At 50.2% G+C, this 27724-nt stretch overlaps 6 protein-coding genes across 6 annotated transcripts; 4 read left to right on the top strand and 2 right to left on the bottom strand.

Annotated features, from left to right (window-relative positions):
• Nucleotides 1-971: 971 nt before the first annotated feature.
• Nucleotides 972-12451, top strand: PV08_08056 (uncharacterized protein; the record flags this gene model as incomplete). The annotated part of the gene is made up of 2 exons (XM_016382382.1): nt 972-1056; nt 1113-12451. 2 exons carry the CDS (start codon nt 972-974, stop codon nt 12449-12451), a joined length of 11424 nt encoding a protein of 3807 aa, XP_016233085.1.
• Nucleotides 12452-13680: 1229 nt separating this feature from the next.
• Nucleotides 13681-15897, bottom strand: PV08_08055 (uncharacterized protein; the record flags this gene model as incomplete). The annotated part of the gene is made up of 2 exons (XM_016382381.1): nt 13681-15749; nt 15801-15897. The coding sequence occupies 2 exons, from the start codon at nt 15895-15897 to the stop codon at nt 13681-13683; spliced, it is 2166 nt and encodes a 721-aa protein (XP_016233084.1).
• A 378-nt stretch (nt 15898-16275) lies between these two features.
• On the top strand, nt 16276-17202 carry PV08_08054 (uncharacterized protein; the record flags this gene model as incomplete). The annotated part of the gene is made up of 1 exon (XM_016382380.1): nt 16276-17202. One exon carries the CDS (start codon nt 16276-16278, stop codon nt 17200-17202), a length of 927 nt encoding a protein of 308 aa, XP_016233083.1.
• A 1611-nt stretch (nt 17203-18813) lies between these two features.
• PV08_08053 (uncharacterized protein) lies at nt 18814-19225 on the bottom strand (the record flags this gene model as incomplete). The annotated part of the gene is made up of 3 exons (XM_016382379.1): nt 18814-18856; nt 18921-19119; nt 19183-19225. The coding sequence occupies 3 exons, from the start codon at nt 19223-19225 to the stop codon at nt 18814-18816; spliced, it is 285 nt and encodes a 94-aa protein (XP_016233082.1).
• Nucleotides 19226-20145: 920 nt separating this feature from the next.
• Nucleotides 20146-20931, top strand: PV08_08052 (uncharacterized protein; the record flags this gene model as incomplete). Its single annotated transcript, XM_016382378.1, has 4 exons — nt 20146-20195; nt 20246-20271; nt 20325-20822; nt 20876-20931. 4 exons carry the CDS (start codon nt 20146-20148, stop codon nt 20929-20931), a joined length of 630 nt encoding a protein of 209 aa, XP_016233081.1.
• A 1862-nt stretch (nt 20932-22793) lies between these two features.
• Nucleotides 22794-26648, top strand: PV08_08051 (uncharacterized protein; the record flags this gene model as incomplete). Its single annotated transcript, XM_016382377.1, has 1 exon — nt 22794-26648. The coding sequence occupies one exon, from the start codon at nt 22794-22796 to the stop codon at nt 26646-26648; it is 3855 nt and encodes a 1284-aa protein (XP_016233080.1).
• Nucleotides 26649-27724: the final 1076 nt, after the last annotated feature.

Raw genomic sequence — 27724 nt, 5'->3', positions numbered from 1 at the left:
TGCCAGAGGGATTCACGCTTTCATGGGAAGGAGAAAGTTGCGCGATACCTGTCACGAAAATTATCTTCTTGCTACCAACAACCTTGCTATCGCCGTAGAGATGCCTGTGAACAAGGGACTCGAGGTCTTTTGCACAAGTGCTCATCTACCGCTTTAAACCCGTAACACTCCCTTAGCTTGTATCCTTTGGCATTGCCAATCCCTGTTGCAGGGAATCTTATTCCTCGTACGTAAGTGCAATGGTTGTGTCCATCTCAAAACAGAGGCTACCGAGCACACGACAATCAACATCATGGCTAGACCGCGCCGACTGCGTTTTACACAGATCATTTATATCGATCTGGTCGCCACGAAAACGGTATCGGGATCCTGTTTTTCGGTGTGTACTGGAATCTGGACAATTGTGGTGAACAACGAGCCTGTCGAGGATGGAAGGGAGACGGACAACAATAAAATGCTTGTGACCCTGTCACTGTACTCGAGACTAGACAGCTGGTTGGTCAGATTGAGCATGTCTCTGTCAGACACATTTCTTTTTTTGAAGCCCTGAGTGGCTGGATTGAATGACTAATAAGTGTACTATTCCCTTCACGACATAGCGTAGTTTGGATTTGGCTCGCGACTCTCCCGCATTCGCGATGCGATTCTTCCTCTCCATCTCCAACTCTGCAATAGTCCAGGCAATATCAAGGCTCCCTGCAAGCCACGAGGCTCTTCGCCCATTTCTACCCTTTCCTTTTCATTGAAGCGAATGGAAGTTGGCTGAGTCTTGTTTCTACTTAATCTTAATCCCCGACTTCAGCATTTTCTACGCAATCACTACCCCGACTCTTCTCTGTCCTCTTCCAACTGCAGATGGGTCTTTTGAGTCTCGAGCCCTTATGAAGACGCCTCGGGATTCCGGCGCAGTCCATACTCGATCACTCTCCTACCTGGCGTAGTCAGAGTCGCCATCAGTATCATCTTGCAACATGGACGCCTCCCAAAAGATTGATCACTACGCTGCCAGGCTTTCGGATCCTAAGACAGGCAAGTCCTCCTCTCAGTCACACTTGTGTACAACTATGTTAACTCGCATGCTCTGACAGACACGAAAGTGAAGGCCAATATAGCCACTGATCTACGCGATTCCATCGAGACCCTGTGCTCTCCGCCAGCGTTGTTCACAAAATTCCTGTCCAAACTATGGCCTGTGTTCAAGAAGATTCTCGAAGGCAAACCAGACTTCAATCCTTTCTCCTTCGAACATATTTTACGAAATCAGATCCTCGAGATCCTCTACAGACTCCAGCATGGCCCGCCTGAAGTCGAACCTTATGCGCTGGACATGGTTGACACATTGATGGAGCTGGTGCGAGTCGAAAACGAGGACAACGCAGTTCTTTGCTTGAAGACAATCATGGATCTGGAGCGTCACCAGCAGCAGGCGACGGCCTCCAAAGTCCAGCCGTTCCTTGATCTGATTCAAGAAATGTTTGAAATGATGGATCAGGTTGTTCGTGACACCTTCGACTCCCCTGCGCCTCATTCCCAGGGATCTTCCTCTACGCCTATTCCCCCTGGCCAGAACTTACAATCACCGAGACCTGGATCTCCGGCAACAACTGTATCTGACCCAGGTGCTGAGAAAAGGGAGCAACATCCGTTGGTGAAGGGTATGCAGTCCTTTAAAGTTCTTTCAGAGTGTCCCATTATCGTGGTTTCCATATTCCAGGCGCACCGAAATTCCGTCCCGGCCAATGTCAAGAAGTTTGTGCCATCGATAAAGGGAATACTCCTACTACAGGCGAAACCACAGGAAAGAGCACATGCCGAAGCTGCCGCAAACAAGACAATATTCACGGGGGTTAGCAGAGAGATCAAGAACAGAAATGCCTTCGGGGATTTTATCACCGCCCAGGTGAAGACCATGAGTTTCCTGGCATACCTGCTGAGGGTCTACGCAAATCAATTAACTGATTTCCTGCCCTCTCTTCCCGCAATCGTGGTTCGCCTGCTTAAGGACTGCCCACGCGAGAAGTCGGGAGCCCGGAAGGAGCTACTTGTTGCGATCCGTCACATCATCAACTTCAACTATAGGAAAGTCTTTTTGAACAAGATTGACGAGCTGTTGGACGAACGTATCCTAATTGGCAACGGACTCACGGTGTACGAGACGATGCGACCTTTGGCGTATAGCATGCTTGCCGATCTTATTCATCATGTCCGAGATTCACTCGATCGCAATCAGATCCGCAAAACGATCGAGGTCTACACGAAGAATCTCCATGACAACTTCCCTGGCACGAGCTTTCAGACTATGAGCGCTAAGTTGCTTCTCAATATGGCTGAAAGCATCACCAAATTGGAGAACAAGGAAGATGCGCGGTACTTCCTCATAATGATCCTCGATGCAATAGGCGACAAATTTGCCGCAATGAACTACCAGTATAACAATGCCGTCAAGCTGAGCAAGCAATACATCGAAAAAGCCAAGGACACACAGCCCGAATCCTATATGGACGACAAGAACGAAGTTCCAGACTGGGACGAGGTAGACATTTTCAACGCTACACCTATCAAAACATCCAATCCCCGTGATCGCGGTGCTGAGCCTGTCGTCGATAACAAGTTCTTGTTCAAGAACCTTGTCAACGGGCTCAAGAACATGTTCTACCAACTCAAGACTTGCAACCCTCCTGGGCTCAATGTCGATCAAGCGAGTGTACCTATGAACTGGGCTGAAGTTTCTTTTGGTTACAACGCTGAGGAGACACGTGTGATCACCAAGCTTTTTCACGAAGGTGCTCGGGTGTTTCGTTACTACAGTGCCGAAGCTCCAACGCCTGATCTGCAATACTCATCCCCTGTCGACTTTATGGCAAGCCATTCCATGGCGCAAATGACTCGTGAGGAAAAGGAGTTGCTGGAGAGCTTCGGGACGGTGTTCCATTGTATTGACCCTGCGACATTCCATGAGGTGTTCCAGGCTGAGATTCCTTATTTGCACGATCTGATGTTCGAACACACAGCATTGCTTCACCTACCGCAATTTTTCCTGGCCAGTGAAGCAACTTCTCCCGCATTTGCAGGGATGGTGTTGCAGTATCTCATGGACAAACTTCCCGAGGTCGGTTCTTCCGACATAGTCCGTTCGTCGATACTTTTACGGATGTTCAAGTTATCCTTCATGGCGGTTACGCTATTTTCAACGCATAATGAACAAGTCCTCCTGCCTCATATCACCAAGATTATCACACAATGTGTACAGCTGAGTGTCACAGCTGAAAAGCCCATCCATTACTTCATCCTGTTGCGCTCCCTCTTCAGGAGTATTGGTGGTGGCCGATTCGAACTTTTGTACAAGGAGATTCTTCCGCTGCTGGAAATGCTGTTAGAAACTTTCAATCACCTGCTCCAGGGTGCAAGAGATCCTCATGACAGGGACTTGTACGTCGAGCTCACGCTGACCGTACCTGCTAGACTCAGTCACTTGTTACCGCATCTCAATCATCTGATGAGGCCCCTTGTTGTTGCACTTCGGGCTGGACCCGATCTTGTTGGCCAGGGGTTACGTACTCTCGAGCTCTGTGTTGATAATCTCACCGCAGATTACCTAGATCCCATCATGGCGCCGATCATGGATGAATTGATGGCGGCGTTGTTTGAGCACCTCCAGCCACAGCCCTACCAGCACTTCCATTCTCATACCACTATGAGAATACTTGGAAAACTCGGCGGCCGAAACAGGAAGTTTTTGAACCATCCTCATGAGCTTGCTTACCGACGGTATACCGACGACGAGCCTAGCTTCGATATCAGACTTATCGAGACTAGCCGTGATCGCGCGTTTCCTCTCGACACTGGGGTTGACCTCGCCATCCGAAGACTGAGCGACACTGCCAAGAATCCGTCAAAGAAATCTGTGGATCTTTATTACAAGCAGCAATCGTTCAAGCTGATCGTGAATCAGGTTAAGCTTTTGATTGGATTCGATAATCTTCCTGACGACTTTGCGGCCTTGCTTCGGCTTCAAGCCAATGACCTTGTCTCTCGACGCTTCTCCACATATGCTGATATGCTGGCGGATAATGAGCTTGGCAAATCGGTCCAGAAACGCAGAGAACAAGAAGAGAGCCTCAAAAAGTTACTCAAGGCTTGTTTCGCTGCTACAACCATACCCGACTTGAAGTCTCAAGCCGAATCTTTCATCACAAACGTGTCTCGACACTTCACAATCGTCGAGTTAGGACAAGCATTGTGTGATGCAGGCCGAAAGACCAAAGAGTTCGATGTCAATTCAGGGGAGGGCGCAGTACATCTTAGCACTCGAACACTAGCTGATGTGATATGCCACTGTCTCGCTTCGGACAATGTCACTATCCGGGAAGCTGCAGAGGCTTCTTTGCTTGTAATTGTCGACACTGCTCGAACCATATTTGGTAGTGAGGAGCGTGCTGCGAGACTCCCATTCTTTTCACATCTAATTTCGACGTTCTGTCACCGCTGTCGCGAGGTCGAATGGTTTACCAAGGCCGGTGCAACTCTCAGCATTCAGCTGGTGATCACCAAACTCGCGTTGGGCAATGCATTCTTACACAGCAAGCAGCTTGAAATCATCAGGGCACTCCTTTTTGTCATCAAGGATACTCCGCAGGAGTTCCCCGCCAGCACACGCATTACTGCTCAAGAAACTCTCGAGTTCATTCTGCGAAAAGTTTGCGTTGGACAGACTCGGGAGATGCTGGTGAATGAGAAGAGCACTATTCATGCACTTTCCGTGACGTTCAGCGTTGAACTTTCGCACATGAACAAGCATGCCCGAGAAACTGCACAACGCGCTTTTTCGACGATGGCCGAAGTAGTAGGTGTGGACGTCCATGAGTTGATTGCTCCGGTCAAAGAGAGGCTCTTGCAGCCTATATTCAACAAGCCACTCAGAGCGCTGCCATTCTTATCACAAACTGGGTTCATTGATGCCATAACCTACTGCCTCGGGCTCGGCCACGATTTTGTTCCCTTGAACGACCAGCTGAACCGCCTGATGATGGAGTCTCTGGCCCTTGCGGATGCCGATGCCGAAATCCTGCATCCTAAACCCGATGAATACAACAACGCCCAGCTCATAGTTAATCTGCGAGTTTCGTGTCTCAAACTCCTTTCATTGGCGATGAGTTTACCGGACTTTGCTACTGGGCCACAGAACACGAGTCGCGCTAGAATCATCACTGTGTTCTTCAAGCTGCTGTACTCGAAATCTCCCGAAATCATCGATGCTGCCAATGCGGGATTGGAAAAGGTCCTTGTTCAGACCGCCAAATTGCCTAAGGATCTTTTGCAGAACGGTTTAAGACCCATTTTGATGAATTTACAAGATTCGAAGCGACTTACTGTTGCTGGCCTCGAAGGCCTCGCTCGTTTGTTGACCTTGTTGACGAACTACTTCAAAGTCGAAATAGGTGCACGACTTCTCGAACACATGAAGGTCATCGCAGAAGAGCAGCTCCTCCAAAAGGTTTCATTTGGTTTGATTGAACAGAACCCGCAGATGAAGATTGTGACTGCAATCTTCAATATTTTTCATCTTCTTCCCTCGGCTGCTACGAGCTTCATGGCGGATCTCGTGGACAGCGTCCTAGATCTAGAGTCAAAGCTGCGCCGCACTGTGGCTAGTCCGTTTCGCCAGCCTCTCATTCTTTACCTGGACAAATATCCGCAAGAGACATGGGCCTTCTTCTCGTCACGCTTACAGGAAGAGAAGTATGGAAGATTTTTCGGGCAGATCTTAGCCTCCGACTTGAGTGCCAATCTACGCAAGTTTGTCATGACCGAATCCGAAGCCTTGACCAAGGCCGCCTTCGAGACTGAAGAGGGCCAGGACGGAAATACGGCAGCAATCAATGGTATCTACGTGATCCACTCAATCTGCTCTTTTGACGCTGCTAAAGACTGGTTGCGCGAACAGCCCCAGCTTCGTGCGAAAGTGCTATCAGCAGGTCGAGAGCTAGAGGGTCAACTACGCGCGGACACCTTGCAACCTCAACAGCGACTGCGAGTCGAACAAACAGGTGATCGTGTAATGGACATTCTGACTTCCTATCTCTCGTCCGCGCCTGAAGATCTCGACTTCATGATGGAAGTCTTTTCTGCGTCTGCTCAAGGAGAGATCAAGACTCCGCTCAAGTTAACGCAGTATCTGTTTGGTTCCGTTATTACAGATGATTCGACACAGCGACGGTTCAATGTCATTGACAGATGCCTTGAAGTTTACGCACAAAAAGGAATATCGCAGAAAGTTAAAACATTCCTCCTGCACAATGTCGTTAATCCGATTATGGCGAGAGACCTCCAGAATACTCGGCGTGAGAACAATCAAGCCGGCAGCCTCAGCGACGCCAAACTGTTCAGTTTAATTTCCGACCGTCTGTGGAAGCCTTTAGCTCTTGACAGCGAGGATTCATCGCAACCAGGCATTGATCACTCTCGAATGGAAGCACTGCAACTTTCTGCTTTCATTCTGAAGTATCACAAGGACGCAGTGTCTGAAGATCGTAAGGACATCATCAAATACACCTGGGGACATATCAAACTGGAAGACGTGATCAACAAATATGCGGCATACGTGCTCATTTGCTATTTCATTCGTGCCTACGATACGCCTCCAAGAATTGCTGTGCAAGTCTACAATCAGCTGCTGAAAGCCCACCAGAACGAAGGCAAAGCGTTGGTGACACAGGCACTGGAAGTTCTCGCACCGGTGCTGCCTGTCAGGATGGGAGCAAACGCGCCCGGTGACAATAGAGCTCCTCATTGGGCGCGCCTTCCAAGGAAGATCTTGAATGAAGAAACCGGCAACCTGCAGCAAGTTCAGAGCATTTTCAATTTTATCGTCCGCCAGCCCGACCTCTTCTACGAATCACGAGAATTTTTCATCCCCACGATCGTTCAAATGTTGCATAAGATCGCTCCGCCTCCGAATCCGTCAAATGAGAACAAAAAGCTCGCGTTGTCTCTTATTGGCTTGATCCATCAGTGGGAGTCCAGGCGAATTTCTGAGGGCTCTTCAGTGCAGTCCAATGCTGAGTTGACACCATCACGAAAGCGAGACTCTTCAGGCACTCCCAACCTGGCACCGCCTTCGACCGCTGAGAGACCTGAGTATTTAATCCCAATAGAACTTCGCACTCTTGTTGTGAAATACATGATTACGTTCATCACATCCTTACTCGAAAGGTATCCTGTACCTGCGGCGGAACTCAAGGCTAAAACAATGCAAAAAGCTCAGCAACAGCCTCTACCGAACGAGATGTGCAAGAAGGCCGTCCAACTACTTCGAGACCTTCTGGCTCCCAATCTTTGGGCAGACGTCGATGTTGGCCTCTACGAAAAGCTTCTTGATCCAATCCTGAGCGGTGAAAAGGCTGACAAGGCAGATGAGAAGCAATTGACTTGCATGATCAACACATTACAGGTCATGCGCATCTTATTGGGCACGAAGACAGACGAATGGATCGTCAACCACATGGAAAAGATCCAGAATCTCCTCGAGAAGCCTCTTAAAATGGACGATCCAGAGATCCAAGATTGCTTACACTTTGTCACTGATGACGACAAAACACTTCCCTTAGTACGTCGAGTTCTGGAAGCAATCCCCAAACAACGAAACGAGGATGAAGACACGATGGAATTGGATTCCAACCCAACTGATTTCCCTACACGTTATTCAAAAGTGCTCATTGGAGAAGCTCTATCATCCGGCAACTATACATCAGCCATCAACAACTTATGGACACTTTCAGTGGTGCGACCTGCTGAAGTTGATGATCACATCGCTGGTGCTATGAAAGCGTTGCAGCAAAAGCTTGCGAAGGACCATATCAACGCCTATATCATACCACCAGGACCACCGCCGCCGGGTTGGCGCATGGGTGAACCGCTCATGGATCCTTACGAGTTCGCCCTTGGTGTGGATCTGATCAAGAAGACCATCGATATTCTCTCCTCGCGCATGGGAGAACTTAACGAACAGAGACGGCCATTTTTAAGTGTGCTTGCTTCGCTTGTTGAGAAGTCCTTCAACGTTGAAATGTGTGGAAAGGTCTTGGATATGGTCGAGAAATGGGTGTTCAACTCGAGCGAGCCTTGGCCAACATTGAAGGAAAAGACTGCTGTACTTCACAAAATGCTGATCTTTGAGAAGTGGCAGAATCAGACTCTTCTTGAGCGCTTCCTCGAACTGGTGATCAAGATTTATGAAGATCCAACGGTAACGAGAACAGAATTGACTGTCCGTTTGGAGCATGCTTTCCTCATTGGAACACGGGCGACAGATGTGGATATGCGCAACCGATTCATGAACATCTTCAACCGGGCATTGTCCAGGACGGCCAGCTATCGGTTGAACTACGTGTTGACTCTGCAAAATTGGGACACCTTGGCGGACTCGTTTTGGTTGAAGCAAGCTTCACATCTGATCATGGGCTCTGTGGAGATGTCAATGCCTGCACGACTTCATCCCGAGGATATTCGTGTGTGTCCTCTGTCCAGTCTGTTCAGTCCGAGCCTGGTAAATCCAGAACAAGGCAAAGACGATCTACTGATTGAAGATAGTCTGGAAGCTCTCGTTCTGGCGCAACGTCGTTTCAACCAAGACATTCAAGAAGTCAAAGTTCGTGATCTCCTTGATCCGATCACCCAGCTTCAACACACGGATGACAATGTGGCTTATGACGTCTGGGTCAAACTCTTTCCGCTGTGCTGGTCCGCACTGAACAGAGACGAGCGCCTTGACCTGGAGAAGGGGATGGTCACACTTCTCACTAGGGAGTACCACCAAAGACAGCTCAATCTACGTCCCAATGTGGTGCAGGCGCTGCTTGAAGGTGCTGTCAGGGCAAAACCGAGGTTTAAGGTACCCCCGCACGTCCTCAAATTTCTCAGCAGAACATATGATGCTTGGTATACTGCGCTGGTCTCTCTGGAAGAGTCTACCGTGGATCCTCTTATTGATACACCTCAGGTTCGGGAAAGTAATCTGGATGCCTTGATCGAGGTCTACGCTGGTCTTCAAGAAGATGACCTATTCTATGGTACCTGGCGACGTAGGTGCAAGTTCATGGAAACCAACGCAGCCTTGTCTTACGAACAACATGGCATGTGGGAAAAGGCGCAACAACTTTGGGAGGCTGCCCAAGTCAAAGCAAGAACCGGTGTTGTTCCCTTCTCCCAAGGAGAGTATTACTTGTGGGAGGACCATTGGATGATTTGTGCGCAAAAGCTACAACAATGGGACATACTTGGGGAATTCGCGAAACATGAGAATTTCAGCGATCTCCTATTGGAATCTGCTTGGAGGAACTACGAAGCTTGGGCTGGAGACGAAAATCGCAATCAGCTGGACTCAATGATCAAGTCCGTGTCAGATGCCCCAACTCCAAGGCGTACATTTTTCCAAGCGTTCATGGCTTTGCTGCGGTACAACTCTAAGCAAGTCTCCCGCGCCGAGTTCCAGCACGTTTGTGATGAAGCAATTCAACTGTCCATCCGCAAGTGGCACCAGCTCCCGAGGCGGCTCACAGGCGCCCACATACCTATACTCCAGAATTTCCAGCAACTGGTAGAACTTCACGATGCGAGTGTTATCTGCGATAGCTTGATGTCAACCAACGAACGGAACCTGGATAACAAATCACAAGAAGTCAAGCTCCTGTTGCAGGCGTGGAGAGATCGATTACCAAACATTTGGGACGACATCAACGCATGGCAAGATCTCGTCACGTGGCGGCAGCATGTGTTTCAACTTGTGAATTCGACATATCTCCCACTTCTGCCCCAAGGCGGTAACAACGTCGGAAACAACTCGTATGCATTCCGGGGCTACCACGAGACTGCTTGGATAATTAACAAGTTCGCACATGTTGCACGAAAACACCAGATGCCAGATGTCTGCATCAACCAACTAGGCAAGATATACACTCTGCCTAACATCGAAATCCAGGAGGCGTTCCTCAAACTCAGGGAACAGGCAAAATGTCATTACCAGAACAAGAGCGAATTGAACAACGGTTTGGACGTTATTAACAATACCAACCTTAACTATTTTGGTGCTCAACAAAAAGCCGAGTTCTACACGCTCAAAGGTATGTTCCTGGCCAAGCTTCAACATGCGGAAGAGGCAAATGAGGCCTTCGGCGTAGCTTTGTATTACGATCTGCGTCTGCCAAAGGCATGGGCGGAATGGGGTCAGTACTCTGATCGCAAATTCAAAGAGAACCCTAGCCTCATCGAGGCTGCGAGCAACGCTGTCAGTTGCTATCTCGAAGCTGCCGGTCTCTACAAGAGTGCAAAGTCACGGAAGATGCTTAGTCGGGTGCTATGGTTGCTTAGTCTCGATGACGAAGAAGGCCACATTGCTAAAGCATTCGAAGACTTCAAAGGCGAGACTCCAGTATGGTATTGGACTACTTTTGTCCCTCAGCTGCTTGGTAGTCTGGAGCATAAGGAAGCGCGTCTTGCGAAATCAGTGTTGGTGAAGATTGCCAAAGCGTTTCCGCAGGCACTTTTCTACAATTTGCGTGCCACAAGAGAGGAGTTCTTGACCAAAAAGAAGCAATTCGAGGCTCAGAAGCGACAACAAAAAGCTATCCAAGACAAGCTCGAAAAATCGGAGAACGGCTCCCGGCCAGGAACTGCAAATGGTGAAACCGCAACCCAAGAATCAGCATCTCCAAAGCCGAAGCAAGAGCCTAATGGCGATGCGCAGGCCAGTGGGGCTGTGAATGGTGTGGCCGAAGCTGAGACTAAAGAAGAGCCCAAGAAACCATGGGATCACACAGACGAAATTATGGCAGGCTTGAAGACTGCTTTCCCATTACTTGCTCTATCTATGGAGACCATGACCGACCAGCTATCAAAGCACTTCAAGTGCCCGCCGGATGAGGATGCGCATCGACTTATCGTAGCGCTTCTCAACGACGGTTTGGCATACATCAGCAGGGCTCCGATCACCTACGCTGAGGGTGCCAAATTGCCACCTTCCACAGAAGCAAATATTGCACGTTTCGTCACTTCTGTTCTTCCCGCCCACATCCGCAAGTCGTTCGAAGCCGATTTCGTGCAGACCAAGCCAACAATGTACGAGTACATCCACAAGCTGAGACGGTGGAGGGACAAGTTTGAACAGAAACTCGACCACCGTCAACAATGGGCAGCCCTTGAGGCCTATAGTCATCATTTGAGCGAGTTCAAGTTTCTCAAATTCGACGATTCGGTCGAGGTGCCTGGTCAATATCAGCAGCACAAAGACAAAAACACTGACTTTGTTCGCATCGAGCGCTTCATGCCTACAGTTGAGCTGGTTCGAGGTAATAGTATCTGCCATCGACGACTCACGATTCGTGGCCATGACGGCTCGTTGCATCCATTTGCTGTGCAGCACCCCACCGGTGGCAAAGTTCGAAGAGAAGAACGCATTGTCCAGCTCTTCCGCATCTTTAATCAGACGCTGGCCAAGCGCAAGGAATCTCGCCGGCGAAATCTGTATTTCCATCTGCCGATATTTGTGCCCATCGCACCCTATATCCGGCTTGTTCAGGACGATGCTTCATATGTGACCTTGCAGTCTGTCTATGAGGACTATGTTCGCAAGGCCCCAGGCATGTCACGAGACGACCCGATGTTGTTCCTGCTCGAAAAGTCGCGAACGATTGCCGAACAACAAAAGACTCAGCCAAGAACTCACGATCAAGTGGCTGTGATGAAGACAGAAATCTTCAACACCATCCAAGAGCGATGGGTGCCGAATACCATTGCGCTACGATACTTCCAGGACATTTATCCTAGCTTCGCAGACCTCTGGCTTTTCCGACGACAGTTCGCATATCAATTTGCTGCTACGACCTTCATGACCTACATCATGCATATGTCGGCACGGTACCCGATGAAGTTCTCCATCTCTCGGTCGACAGGCGACATCTGGGCGAGCGACTTGCTCCCTAACCTGAACTCGGCACGAGCGTACTTTTACAACCCTGAAGCCGTGCCATTCAGGCTTAGTCCCAACATTCAGACACTCATGGGCCCATTGGCGGTCGAAGGCATCTTCACCGCTTCCCTCATGGCCATTGCTCGATGTCTGGCCGAGCAGGACCAAGGATATGAAATGGAACAGCAATTAAGCATCTTTGTTCGGGATGAAATGTACAACTGGGCTGCTGGGCGGTCGAATAGTTCGAACGACACCAAGATGGAAGGACAACACCTGCGGGAACTTGTGGCTCAGAATGCCGAGTTCATCGTCCGCCGGGCTCTTGCACTGTCAAAGACACAGGGAACTGTGGGTGCTGCAGGAGGCGAAGGTGCTGGCGTTACAGGAGTCTTGCCTGCTTGTCAGAACGTGGTCGACCTTGTGAGCCGAGCCACTGATCCGATGAAGCTCAGTTCCATGGATGGGTTATGGATGCCCTGGCTTTGATCGCGAAGGAATGAACGATGGCTATATTGTGGTGTCACAGCTTGGACGTTTGAATGCTGGGACCAGGGAGTCCGAGGGACATGCACTAATTAACGAATGCTTTACGAATAGGCGTTTATGCGAGAGAGGTCGAAAATGGGAAAGGAAAGAAAGCGTTCGTCACAAGCTCTTTTTTGTGTTCTATCGTGGTATATCCTATTTTCTTTTTCTTTTTCTTTTTCAAAGTTTTATCAAGTTCGTATCTCAATGAGAGATGACAACCATGAGGAGTTCCGGTTGCCTTTTCCCTACCATATCACCAGCTTGACGGATAAACGGCAACTGTACGAAAAGAAGAAGAAGAAAAGGAGAAGGATGTACATGCGGGTTATTCTAGTTGTTTGTATCTTGACCCCGGGAGGCGTTGCTTTGCTACGCAAGGTCCTATGTAGACGACGAAATGATCCCTGTCCAAAAATATGTTGGTCGCCTATATCGGCCATGTCTTTCTTCGTGTTGTGTCTCTCGTTGTTGAAGTACGGAGTACGTTGAAAGTCAATTTTTAACTAAAGTTGTAACGTAGGGGGCTGCGACTATCCCGCCTGAGAAAGATGATTATATATATTCCCATCCTTCGCGAGGCTCGAGGTGCCCAAGTTAGTTAACTAGTTAACTAGTTAGTGTGGGTCGGTGGGTATGTATGTATGGACAATAGGTGGTCAGCCTGGTCCTCACCACGTCAAAACATTGGGCATCAGGGAGCTGCACGATGTTTCAATTCATCTCATCTGCAGATGAACAGTAGTGCAGCTGCATGCGCTGTAGTGTCTACGGTTTCGTGCGAGAAGTCACTGGATAGGTACTTAAAGGTGATGCTTGTCATACTACATAGTTAAGGCATGCATGGTTCTGGTTTCATTTACACTCGATGGCTTCAACCGTGAGAGGCTACCATCGCAATCTGCCGAACTTCCAATTGATCCTTTTGGCGCTTCTCTATGCCTGATACGCCCCGTCACCGAGTAATGTTACAGTAAATGTCATCGACACCCTCCAGGGCCCTGTGTAAGGGAGACTCCGGCAGCTTGCCACTGTCCGCTCCCCAGAGGCCTCGAATATCCAACCCAACATCTTCAAAACCTTGTGATTATATCTGGGTAGTGATGTTTTGCAGCTTAACCCCAAAGTTTTGATCCAACGGGACGCTGTCAAGGGGTGACATGAACAGCCAACCAATCACTGCGAACACGTCATTCTCGCACAGCTCCCAGAGCAGCATCGAGCATGTCGTCAGCATCACCATCCAATCTTTGCTCGATCAGACGCTCGTTACTCAATCCCTTCGTGGACGTGGCGGATCTGGTAGAGACAACTTCTTTGCCCTTGCGTTTGGATCTTAAAGCTGCTTTGTCAGTCACGACAGACTCTAGTTGCGAGGCCGAATCTTCATCGTCAATTTCAAGATCCTCCTCGAGAGCCCAATACTCCATTGCTCGAGTAAGTAGGGTTCCTGCCACTCCACCACCGCCTGCATCACCTCCGAGCACTCGGACGGCCTCATGTAAGGCCATGACAGCCTCTCTTGTCCGACCGCCCATGCTGAGAAGAACCAAGCCCCTGCTCGTATGAATGCTCCCAATGAGATTGCGCTCATCGTAACCACTGGCTGCTCCACTCGGAGTGAGACCCATACCTGTGCCATTTAGACTAAGATTGGCAAAAGCTGTCGTGCCCCTGCCTGGCTCGAAGGCCGAAGCTGGGGCCGCTCCTCCTGTCGCTATTCTTAAGCACTCATCGAATTCGGCGAGCGACTCTTCGAACCGACCCAAACGACGCAAAGTGTGCGCCAAATTGGCCCTGCTTGCAACCCACGCAGTCATGTTACAGCCTAAATCTGAAGCTAGTTCCAAGGCTTTATGGAATAGTTTTGCCGCGGCTGGAAGGTTGGACTGGTGGTATAGAATGACGCCGATCTCATTCAGAACCAAAGGATCACCGCCCAGGTTAGTGGTGCCGTTGAAGATGCTATTGGAAAACTCCTCTTCGGTCCCACTTTGAACGGTTCCGCTGCTCATCTCAAAAGCGGCTAGGCAGTACTCCCAAGCCAGCTGCATGTTGTTCAGTGCAAGATGTTGCATTCCGAGAAAAAGCTGCGGGAGATGACTTCCCTGGAACAGTCGGGCTGCAGTCGAATAGGCAGCTATCGCTTGATCATGTTCACCTTCCGCGGCAAAGGTATGTGCGAAGCCAATCCAAGCTGGGGCGGAATGGGGATCCATCAAAGATGCTTTGGAAAAGAAACGACGCGCTTCCGCTATTCGAAAAGTTGACAGGTAATAGGTACCAATAGCAAGATACGTGTAGGCTTCGTGAGGGGCATGCGTTGACAGCGTGTGGGATAGGTGGAATAAAGTATTGTTCGATCCTGTTTCAAAGAGAAGGGCAAGATGAAGGGGATACAGACGTGGACTGTGACCGAGAGAGGCATTCGTGTTCGCCGAGGAGGCATCTAGTGCACTGGTTGAGCTGTCTTGTGAGTTCAAGATGTTGGTCGTGATCGCAAGAGCATCGTAGAACCGGCATTGGGTATACAGTGTTTCAGCTCTGGTGAGGAGTAGGTCGGGGTTAGAGGCAAGATTATAATGAGTTGAGAGGGTCTCAGTAGCGTTTGCCAGCGTGGCTGGGGAAGAGTATTTGGATAATCTGGTGGTGTAGAGTAGTTTGGTGAAATGTGCGGCTTCCTGGGCCAGCGACTGATCATCAATGCGGATTGAGTCGAAATCCAGCTCTTCCAAAAAGGCCAATTCCTCCGCAGGCGACAGCATCGAATTCTTCATAAGTTGGTCAAATGCCTCGAAACACTGGACGTCTATCCGTATGGCATCTTTGTAACACTCTCTGGCTTTGTGAAAGGCATTCCGCTTAGCAAAGCACAAGCCTCGCAGATAGCACATGCCAGCCTGAAACTTGAGTTCTTTCTCAGATTCTCTGTCTCTTTCCCGTTCTTCACTAAGCTCAATCCGATCCCTTTGAGCTCTGACACCTCTGTGCGTGACATTCCTTGAGGTGTGTCCATTGATATGGGCCAGTTTCCTCCGAGCATTGTGAGAGGTCGTCACCAGATGGGTCGGGTTGTCTTCGCCCAAGATATTGAGAGCCTGTTCATATCGGCCTTGCTTGATGTAGCAGTGCGCAGCCAAATAGCGACACGACAGGCTTCGGTCTATGAGATCTTTCCTGGACAGCAGACCAAGGGCACGCGTGAAGTTGTTGTTGCCAAAATGAACTTGTGCCAGCCAGAACGCATCGGAGTCATTATCTGGAGCCAGTCAACATTGAGTCCGGATTAGAATGCCCAACACTCACATACTCGTCAAGGCGAGGACCTTGTCACCAATGTAGATGGCAGCATCATTTTGGCCCTTGTTCAGGGCATCTTGTCTCCACGCCCTTAGGTACTTGTCCATGTCGTCGAGTGGGGGAGGTGAGAGGAGTTAAGTAAGCCTGTGTTCTGTATCCATGACCAGAGGCAAAGTCAGGCCAGGATAGCGAGGGGTTGTCGGCACCGGCGGCCAGTGTTGAAATATCAAGTAATGTCCAGTGTTGACGTGGGTTTGTTGTTGATTCCAGGCGCGACCACGATTTATTTAGCGGGAGGCGACAATGTGGGGGAAACTGCGGCGCATCAACGAAAGTACCAGGCAACATTTCTCTCACTCAGAATCTTCCTCCATCTACACTCTGACTACTCCCCTAGACGTTGTTCCAAACGCCTTGTGTATCACTTCATCTCCCAGTTCTAACCTACTTCCGTTCCTCCAAGTCAACACTGCCAGCCTTTCGCCATGTCGGAACGAAAAGTGCTCACAAAATACTACCCGCCCGACTTTGATCCTACAAAGATCGGTCGCACTCCGAAACACCTCCGGCCAACAGGTCCGAAGACCATTCCTGTTCGACTGATGGCTCCTTTCAGTATGAAATGTACATCTTGCGGCGAGTACATCTACAAAGGCCGCAAATTCAATGCTCGAAAAGAAACGACCGACGAAAAGTATCTCAACATCACCATCTATCGCTTCTACATTCGATGCACACGTTGTAGCTCCGAAATTACTTTCAAGACCGACCCCAAGAACATGGACTACACCTGCGAAAGAGGGGCTAAGCGAAACTTTGAGTCATGGCGAGACCCGGAGAGCACAGAGCTAAAAGAGACAGATGAAGAACGCCTGGACAGGCTGGAGAGGGAAGAAGCAGAAGAGGCAGAGAATGCCGAGAGGAATGCAATGGAAGAACTTGAGGAGAAAATGGAAGAGAGCAAACGCGAGATGCAGGTTGCTGATGCCTTGGACGAGATCATGCAAAGAAACGCACGAATCGAGCGAGGCGCAAAAGGAAGTAAAGAAGAGGAGATCCTTGTCCAGTCCCGAGATATAGAACGAGAACAGAGAGAAGCGCAGGAGCGAGAGGATGCCGAAGCTGCCCGTCGAGCCTTTGAGAGTAATAAAGTGGCTCAGGCCAGACTGGAGCAAGCGACCGAGGCCCAGATACAGAATTCGAAGAAGACCGAAGAGGACACTACTCCACAGCCTCCACCTTCCTTTGAACGGGTTAAGAAGACGAAGAAACCTCTAGTCCCAGGACTCGTGCGAAAGCCTCAGGCAACAACAGCGGCGGCGGCACCGCCGACGACGACAACAACAACAACGACATCGTCAGCCAAACCAATTGGTCTGAACCTAGGTGATTATGATTCGGACGATGACTGATACGGCTTCATCAGTTTATCTTTGTACTGATATGTTATACTTCGACAGGCTCATTCTCTGCTTGTTCGGTCTGTGCACAGACTTTCAGTGCAAAACTTGCATATAAGTCAACGTTACGCAGTCTACCTGGGCCGACGTATTGTGTTGAGATCTTCTCCTCATACACAATGGCCGCGTGAACGACTCGTATCTCGTACGCTCAGCACTCACTTGACTCTCTGTCGATCTGGATCTTCGAGATCGTCCGAGCGAAAACTAAAAATGGACCTACTCAGATCGAGGACAAATTGGTAAGCTCATTTGTCAGGGGCTCTTCTCGTGGCGCAGAAGTCAGTGGCCGGCCAACAATCATTCTTTGCTTGATGAGAATATTGGAGCGCTGGATTGACTTCGTTCGATTTGGGCTATCGCCACTCTGTTGGCAGGTCTGCTAAATGAAAGCGAGGAAAGCCTGGTCGTGTCTATGGGCGAGACTAGAACGGATGTATACGTTCGGTGATCAAGGCGTACATGAGAGAGTGCAGCATGGGCATCTGGAAGGAAAGGTTTATATGAGAACGGCAGCCCCTCGAGGAATCCGAATCGCTTAGGTCGTCGGCCCAAAGAAACAAGAGCCGAGGCTGGCTGTTTTGCGCAGACGGCGGTGTGATGGATCGCGTCGAGCGAACAGCTGCATTATCGAAACAATGTTCACCATATCGGTTCCTAAAGGTGATATTCATGGGTTACCCCTAAACTACGGGATTCAGTATATCCCGGCCCTCTGGCTAAGAACGCCTGCCTTGTCCTGGTTTCTGTTTTGTCATGGCATCGAGGGTTTATTCTCTAGGCGCACTGTGAATGTTGTCGAGGAGATAGACGGGGCAGTTTAGGTTTTCTTTACAACGTCAAATAAAAACCTGAGCTGTCCAGCTGGCCGCCCCCCATGAATCAATATCAGGGAGCAACCAACTACTGCTTGTAGAGGCGGCGCAAAGGCCAACCGTGACCAGCAACTCCATCCCCCTCGTATCTACAGAACCAGGACAGGGTTTGGCAGAAGCGCTTTGGCCTCACGATGGACGAGACTCGACAACTCTGGCAGCAAATCTCGACCTTAAAAAGGGACTTTTGATTCGGCATTGACCACGCTGCTTGAGCAAATCACTTCCATCAAAGCTACTAACAAGGCGAGCGAGCGTCCCGGGGGACGGATCAATGGACCGACAAGAGGCATCTCAAGCCATCTTAGACAATGTAGATATTCTGTTCCCATAATAGTAGACTGAATCTGGACTATGCAACTAGTCAGGGATCGAATACGATCGAGGTGTACCGAGTATGCCAAAGCCAGAGTCATAGAGTCGACACGGAGAGCATTTGAAGGATTGGGTATTGTAGAACCTGGTCTGATGTTGTTAATCGTCCCATGGCCTCGTCATAATAACGCATCTGAAAGCTTGAACCGGTAATTGAACAGCCTGCGCCTCTTTTGCAGCTTCTGAGCACAAGCTCCACCTATAGTACGCCCTTGATATCCTTTATATACAGGTAGAGTAAATTCGTCGGTTTGGAAAAGGTAGGTAGCGCACTCGGATAATGATGTTGTACATGAAATATCGGGGATGTGTTCTACTTGTTCTTGGACATCTTGTATGTGAAACGTTTTCTCGTCCTGAAGCGAACTGTCAGATCAAAGCCTCGATATCATCGAGCGGTGCGGTAGAATAGCTACTCACGGGACAAACTCTCCCAGTTTTCTTCCTACCATCTCCTCCGTGATGTAGACTTCCTGATAGTTCTTGCCATTGTGGACGGCGAACCGCAATCCGACGAAAGCGGGTAATATCGAGGCTGCTCGAGCTTGGGTTTTGATAACGGGGGGAGTCTTGCCGGCGACGGCAGGTTTGAGATTCGGGAAGGGCACCACGTTCGGTCCTGAACAAAGAATCTCAGCGGTCTGGAATCAGTCGGTACGAGTCCTGTACACAGTCGACGAACCTTTCCAAGCAGAGCGCTTCAACAGCGCGAATGATGCTCGCATGGTTACCGTGCTATCATGTCCTCTGAACAAACCCTCTGCATGAACGCAGCAGACGTTCGATTTTCTTTTGACGGGCGGATTCTCCAATTCAGCTGCTTTATGCGCAGCCAATGGGGAGCAATGGCTGTTTGAGGCGGCCAATTATGTACGAGACCGACTGTTGAGGCACAATAGTTAAAGCGTAGAAAGGTAGAAATGGAAATGGCACCATAGGAGTTGACACTTCTTCAAGGCTAAAGAAGTCTGAAGCACCGGGAAACTCTGGACTACGCGAAACTACCTGCACAGACGACTTTGGGTCGGGATAGCGAGGGTAGAACACGTCACGTGATATCGTTGGTTTTTCAGCGGGCGTCACGATTCTCGGCAAAGGCGCATTCGGGGGTGGACACTGACTACCCAGGGAGGAAGAGACTTGCATTAGTTTGGTGGTGGCTGAGTTATCACACTCTCCTTACTCCGTACAGGCACAGGAAAATCATGGTGCAGAGGTCGAATAACCCAGTGAGGTCCTGGAGGCAAACGAAAGGAACACGCTGTCCGATAGGGCAAGAAGCGTCCCGTCCAAAAGAGACACTGTGCAGTTCCTCCATACCAAGTAACTAGTCGACGTGGGAATACGAAGTACCTCGTGTCGAATCGAATCCACATCCAAGGCTCAATCCAGTTCGACCGCAGTTGCCGTTGGGCTTAATTTCGTGTCCCTGAGACTCAACTGATTGTTTGCCATCCTAGAGTATCTTCCACTTTCCTTATTCCTTATTCCGTCTTCGAACCGTAATATTATTCTTCGTTCATGGATGCCATGACTTAGCGATAGCCGTACTCCTCCGAAACCGACTTCCATCTCTCTGGATACACTTGTCAGCTGCGTTGTCGCGAACCCTCGACTCCCGCGCCGTCATAGACCATCCCCAACCATGGCGCAGAGCGCTGTAGGGTCGTATTCGAACCCTTTGAAGAAATTCAAGTGTGTACATGCCTCGAGGCAGGCCCAAAAAATGGCTAACCGGACACCAGGCTTGTCTTTTTGGGCGAACAGAGTGGTATGGCTAGCTCAAAGTCCTCAGCACGAGTTGCACGCTCACTTGATATACAGTCGGCAAGACGTCTCTCATCACGCGATTCATGTATGATTCCTTCGACACGACCTACCAGGCCACCATCGGCATCGACTTCCTCTCCAAGACTATGTACCTAGAAGACCGCACCGTCCGACTACAGCTTTGGGACACGGCCGGCCAAGAGCGATTTCGCTCGCTCATTCCGTCATACATCCGAGACTCATCAGTCGCCGTTGTGGTCTACGATATTTCGTCCAAGAAGACCTTTGAACAGACGAGAAAATGGATAGACGATGTTCGCGGTGAAAGAGGCAACGATGTGATTGTGGTTCTGGTCGGCAACAAGACGGATCTGGGTGATAGCAAGCGAGAGGTCACCACACAGCAAGGTGAAGAAGAGGCCAAAAGAGCAGGCGCCATCTTCATGGAAACGAGTGCTAAGCTCGGACATAATGTGAAAGCCCTTTTTAAGAGAATAGCCCAGGCATTGCCAGGGATGGAGGGCGAAGATCAGACCCAACCTAATCCGCAAGGTAAGCAGACCAGAAAGCCAGGACGAACCCGAAGTACTGATTGCATGCTTTAGTCATTGATGTGGCGGTCAACAACCAGAAGCAGGCCGATGATGGTTGCGCGTGTTGACAGTCGTGCGACTTTTCCAGCTTCAAGTTTTTGGCGACGGTTTCTTGGACTAGTTCCTCTATTTCGGAATGCGCTGGCCTCCACGAGGATAGATGGATGCCTTGGTGGCTCTTTGGGAGGTCAGATTCCTACGCTTGCTTTGGGAGAGCTGGAAGTCGGGTTTCGAACGGCAAGAGGTCTGAAGAGGAGGCGTTTCTCCAGGAACTGCTTATGCTCAATCGAAGGCCGAACTATATGAAGGAACATGTAACTGTGCTTAGCAAGGCGTTCCAGGCTACTCAATTGAAACGAGGGATGTGTTCAAGTAACCATGGGGTTGGTCATGTACAGATGCAGCGGTGGCGGGATCCGTTCGGGTTCAGCTCAGCCAGTACACGCAAAATTCCGACAAAGTTGTTCATAATACTGCATGTACAATGAAAAATAGATTGTTTTGGCGGCTGTTTTAAAGTCGCAACAGGGTATCTACATTGTATCACGCTAGAATGACTGCCTTTGGTAGACAATTGAGGTGCGATACCATACTAACCGCTTACTTTGGGTAGGGGTTGACTGAGTCCTGCCTCAGCCACTCGGCCACTTGATATAGAGCGACCAGGGGATGACGGGCTTCTTTTCGGCGCCGACATCATCGAGCGGCATGTGTGTCTTGCTGGGCGTGGCTTTAGGGCCCATGGCCCCGCGCGTGCTTCCCTTGCCAGTGCCCGTACTCGTACCTGTGCCCGGGGTTCCAGGCGACGGCTGAGAAGACGGTGGTATCCGTCGGCGTGGATGGATATGCTGACCTGACTGACTACCTGCCTTCCAATACCTATCTGGGTACCCTAGTGTACCTCAACTAGATCCCTCTAGATGTTTTCGTGTCGGTACTCTCTGTCCTCTCTAAAAGAGGATGAGTATTTTCCATTTGGTAGACGAAGTGTTTCGGCTTCGGTTTCGAGCCCATGGCTCTCGCTTGAATCCAAGTTGGAAGTCGATGTTGTCCTGAACAAGACAGCCCGTCTGTCATCCAAAGGACAATGCATCTCTCTAGATTGTTGTTAGTCCAGTACGGGACGGAGGATGGCTTGATCTCCTTCCGAAGAGCCTCGTGGCCGGTGGGACTGGAGCTTGCGAGGCTAGGATATACAGTATATTGAATCCGTACACTCATTGGCATCGGGGAGCAAAGGCCGCTTCCAGGGAGTCTCCATCGTCAACCGAGAGGACGAAAATTAATATCGCTCTGGGGGCCACGGGCATTGACAGTGACGATCGCGGCGCCAATAAACAGCGTGTCTTCGGAATCCCATGGTGGAAATGAACGTTAATCCCTCATCTTCCCGATCGCCCCATGTCCTTCTACGGGTCTGTCGACGGGGACTGTGTCGTCTGAATGGCTGCGACGGCTTCCTAACTCTTCCTTGCTTTGTAAAGATTCCCGTCCGTGGACCACCTGACATTGCAGGCATCCTCCATACTGCCCACAGCCTCCTGTACAAGGCCGTCACCACCGCCGGAGCACGCTCCCAATTATCTCCGCCAGGCACTAAAGCTGAACTAGGCACGGTCTTTTTACGAATACGTGCCATTTCGAGAACCGCTCGAGCGGACAAAAGATATTTCACACACACGTCTTTCGCTACCGTCGTTGCATGATCCTCCTTTCCTAGCCAGCCATCAGTCAACCAACGACCAAAGACACTCCCCTCCGAGTGTCTACAACACCAGCCTTTTCCCTTCAACCATCATTGCCTCACTCGGCCCAGCGCGTTCGTTTGGCGGCCTGCGAGTCGTCAAATGAACCTGCCTTAGTTACCTTCGTTCCCTCTTCACCCACTACCCTCTTCCTCTTGAAGAGGCCTTGTCTCGCAGTCTTCTAAATGCCTTTCAAGCCCTTCGCACATCTTGCAAGAGTCAGCTTTGCAAAGGGAATCGCCCATACCTATGCTCCTTCCGTCGTTGCTGCTGGCCAGTCGATAGGAACCTTTCAGAACTACCCCGTTGCCAAATTCTCAAAGACCGCCCAACTTCAAAATGCCTTTGCGAGTCCATCTGGCTCTGGTGCCGGAGCAAAGACTGGTTATACTTCTCAGTCGTCCGGTGGCGATCCTGGGTTAGCCCAGTACTACGCAGCCTGGCAGCATGCACAACAGACAGGCGATGACTCAGAATGGAAGCAACATCAGTTTGCCCGACGGATCGGATGGAAAGAACAAGAGAAGACGGGAGCTACAAAGTACCAACGGCTCGAGTCAACCCGTGCTGTCGACGCCCTCCGTCCATCTGTGCGACTGACCGTATCTCGTACCACCAGCGACCGAATCGTCCCACAGGCACCGGCACAGGCGGTGGATGAGGTCTTTGCGGAAGTGGAGGCATTGGCCCAGGTTGATGAAGCCATCGCAAAAGAGATACAGGATGTCAAAGATACACAACAGCTTGAAGCCGCCCCGGCTCCGGAGGAAAATGTTGGCAGTCCAGTTGTCAGCACGCGAGCAGTCTCACCCGTCGATCCGGAGCTGACTGCAACCGACTTGGAGTCTACTTCTACGTCTTTTGAGCAGACCTTGTCTACCGACGCCACTTCTTTCGCTTCCGAGGAGTCTGTTCTGTCCGACCAGATCGTGCGCCTTGGCCAGCAACACCGTTATGCCGAGATTCCTGCCTTGTTCGAGGCCATCATCAAGGACGGCCAAGTTCCCACAGTCGACGCCTACAATCACATCCTGTTGTCTGCCATCAATCTGACCAATGGATATCAACCATGGCCACGAGCGCTGGAGGTTTATGGTGACATGACCAAGCGCTCTGTGGAACTCAATGCTGCTTCCTATACTATCCTTCTCAATTTTCTAGCAATTCGAAGTCTCGAGGCCTACCAAGTCCGCAAACATCTCGGTGAAAGAGCTGTTCGATATGGCAACGAAGGCGCTCTTGTCTTCCCGTCCGCGACTAGACAATTGGAAGCTTATGCAGCCGATACCTCACTTATGTTCGCCACCAAGCTGTACAATATTGCACGCGCGACCCTCACTGGCTTCCACCTGTCCGCACCACTCTACAATGCCTTGGTCAGAGCTTGTGCTCAAGCGGGAATGGTTGAGCCGATGAAGGTACTTCTGTCAGACATGAAGGCTGAGAACATCCGTCTCGACTCTCGATTGTATACCCTCGTTATCGATGCACACGCCTCGGCACAAGACATTCACACTGCGCACGAAGTATACGAACAATATCGCGACATTGCCATAAGCAGAGCTGTCAACGACCCACTAGACATGCAAGTGTATGCTTCTTTGATAAAGGCATACTATGCTGCTGGACAGGGGGAGACTGGCCTTCGGTTCTATGAAAGAATTCTACAATCCTTCAAGGACTCTGCCAACCAACAGCCGCTCTCTGATGACCTGACAGCTGCTTTTGTACTAAAAGCCTTGGTTCAGCATCATATCGACAACGGTGCCTTCTCCATGGCACTTGCAGAGATCAACAACTTCACCCTGCAGCCAGCTGTCCGTGATCAAGCACTCTCCGAGGTCAGCACTGCGGCCGCCGATGCTGGCAGTACACATGAAGCCATTGCCAGTCTCGACGCCATCTCGGTTGCGAACTTGACCGCCGAGCCCGTCATGGCCGTCACTGCCATGCACATCCGAGCTGGCGATATCGCTAAGGCGAAGGCTACTTGGAACAAGGCCAGCGCTCTAGCACTCTCTCCAAACCCCGACTTTGCCACAATGTACACACTGGCCATGATCAAGGATGGTTCTATCGAAGCAGCCATCGCCGAAGCTCGATCAATGTTCTATCGCATTCGAAATGCTGCGACTTCGGAGGCTAGCCGTCAACTTGCAGTTGCCGAAATCGATGAAGCCATCCTGCTGTTCGGCGATGCTCTTGGGACTGCCCATACACCTATCTCTTCCCAGACAAGCATCCTCATGCTTCGAGCAATGATTGAGAATGGCGGCCTTGTCTCACCTGTTGCCCAGCATGCCATCGCCAGCTTGGGACCGGACTGTGTACACCAGCTTGACGCGCAAGACATTGCCCTCGCTTTGCACGTCCAGGCACAGATGCTGCTTACAGAGAATACCCTTGACATCGCACACCAGGCCCGATTCTCACACCTGCTCGAAACTGTTTTGAATCGTGGCATTCTCATGGATCCATCCACAGTGCATGTGGTCAGCGAGAGCCTTCCAAAAGTAGCTTCTGCTCGGCCTGACCTCCTGCAACGCTGGCAAGAACTGCTCCAACCTGCCGCTCCTACCCCCGTCTCACTGCAAGCGTCCCCGGTCTCCCCTCACGTGCCATTCGCTGGCCATGTTCCTGAGCCAGATTCCTACGACCCTTATGCGCATACGACCGACTATCGTGCTTCCAAGGCAATCTCAGAAATGGTCGAGAGCACCACCGGGCGTCTTGAGAATCATCTCAGTGATGGTATGTCTCGCCTGAGGAACATCCGTCGTGCAGGTCGAAACCTTCACTATTCCGCTTATGCAAAACTTATCACTGCGGCTGGAAAGGCGAAGCAACCAAACCTGATGAACGAGATCCTGAGTATGGCTCACTCTGATGTCCCGATGTCACTGCAGATCCCCTCTGTCCGGGCTGGCTGGATTTCAATCCTGGACTCCATGATCGCTGCCTCTTTGACTCTTGGTGACCGTCAGCAAGCGGCCAAAATTCACCAGGAACTCCTCGACATGGGAGCTGCTCCATCAGCGAATACCTTCGGCATCTACATCACCACGTTGGAGGGGACATTTGACGAGGCCACCGAAGCTGTTAAAATCTTCCAACGTGCTCTGTCCGAGGGGGTCGCTCCCAGTGTATTTCTGTACAATGCGGTCATCGGCAAACTCGGAAAGGCTCGCCGCATCGACGACTGTCTCCGTTATTTTGGCGACATGGAAGGACGAGGCATCCGGCCATCTTCAGTCACTTATGGTACTTTGGTCAATGCTCTATGCAGAACCAGCGAAGAGCGTTTTGCAGTTGACATGTTTGACGAGATGGAGGCAGCACCAAACTATCGACCTCGGCCTGCTCCTTACAATTCAATTATTCAATACTTCCTCAACACCAAGCGCGATCGAAGCAAAGTCCTTCAATACTACGAACGCATGAAGTCTAAGAATATCAAGCCTACTTCTCACACTTATAAACTGTTGATCGAGGCTCACGCGTCCCTTGAACCAGTCGACCTCCCGGCGGCTGAAGCCACCCTAGCCGAGATGAAGCAGGCTGGGGTCCAGCCTGAAGCGGTTCATTACGGCGCTTTGATTCATGCCAAAGGTTGTGTCATGCATGACATGCCGGGTGCCCGGGCTGTCTTTGATACTGTCTTGAAAGATCGCCATATCCGACCCACTGACACCCTTTACCAGAATCTCCTGGAGGCCATGGTTGCCAATCATGAGGTTGCCAACACACCAGAGGTCCTTGCTGATATGTCACGCCGGGGCGTCATGATGACTCCTTATATTGCCAATACTCTCATTCACGGATGGGCGAGTGAAGGTGACATTATCAAGGCTAAAGCTATCTACAATGAGCTTGGCAGCGACAAACGTGAACCAAGCACTTATGAAGCCATGACGCGAGCCTTTCTCTCTGCTGAGGACCGTACCAGTGCAAATGCTGTTGTGGAAGAGATGCTCCGCAAAGGGTATCCGGCGGCGGTCACCGAGAAAGTGATGGCATTAATGGGCGGTATTACTGCTTGATTCAATTTCCGAAAAGCAGAACATCTTTAATCACCGAGTGTGGCAATGGAGCTTCGCTTGCCTCGGCTTCTTTCTTTTGTTTCTCCTTTGTGATGTGTTAACGATACCCAGAACGCAGAAGCCATGGACAAATGTAGTTCGATGGCCTCGGCGTTTCTGGTCTAGCTCAGCGGGTTATTTTCGACAGCGCATGTGTACGTACGAGATGAACATGGCATTTGGCGTTTCCAGGATTTTGAAAATGGTTCGGCTACTTCCAATGGCGGGAGGCGCTGAATGGAGCAAGCAATTGAGCCATTTGTTTTTTCAAGGACTGGTTTGGAAAAAGGTGGGAGTTGTGGCTTTTCTTTTTGCCATGTACCAACAGAAGATTAAACTCTCCACTCAATCTAATTTAGAAGGGATCTAGGTGAAGGGTGATTGTCTGGATCCGATGGGAAAGGTCCTTGAGATGGCGGACATTACATTTACACGTCTTGGGCCTGCCTTGGGCCTGCCTTGCCGGCAGAGTTGAGTAAAGCTGTATCAGACGAGCAAGGCAAGGACTGATGAAGAAGATTTAAGAATATTCAACAGAACATTCTTTTTGAAACAAAAGAACCAACCTACCTACCTAGTTTTTTTTGTCTCTTGTCTGGTTTTACGTGATCTCTCTCTATCGTCTCGACGTGTCTATGTGAAACTCCGTCTCGTGTGTCCGGGTTGTTCGTGTTTAACGTGAAATTACTGGGTTTGATCTTTGCAGACGCGTGGTCTTTTCGTAGAGAAGGTCTCCGGGTAGTTGTGTACCGGTGTGCAAGAAGAATGCTCATAATACTGACTATTAAAATTGCAAGAGGCAATGAATGCCGACTATGCCGAGTTGACGAGTACCTAGGTAGGTAGGTAGGTAGGTAGGGAGGTAGGTAGGTTACCAACCCAGCCCATTCTCCGTGCGTTGAGTATGTGCGGGTGTCGGATGATGGATCTTTGACTCAAGTACCTTCAGGGAGCTCGGTAGTATTGTATGCGTTATTATGATGGTGATGATGATGATGATGATGATGATCATTGTTGTTGTTAGGTGTTATTGTCAT

Source organism: Exophiala spinifera, assembly GCF_000836115.1.
Source record: "Exophiala spinifera strain CBS 89968 unplaced genomic scaffold supercont1.6, whole genome shotgun sequence".
Classification (NCBI taxonomy): domain Eukaryota; kingdom Fungi; phylum Ascomycota; class Eurotiomycetes; order Chaetothyriales; family Herpotrichiellaceae; genus Exophiala; species Exophiala spinifera.
The sequence above is the reverse complement of the archived record's forward strand: the minus strand, read 5'-3'. Positions and strand labels throughout refer to the sequence as shown.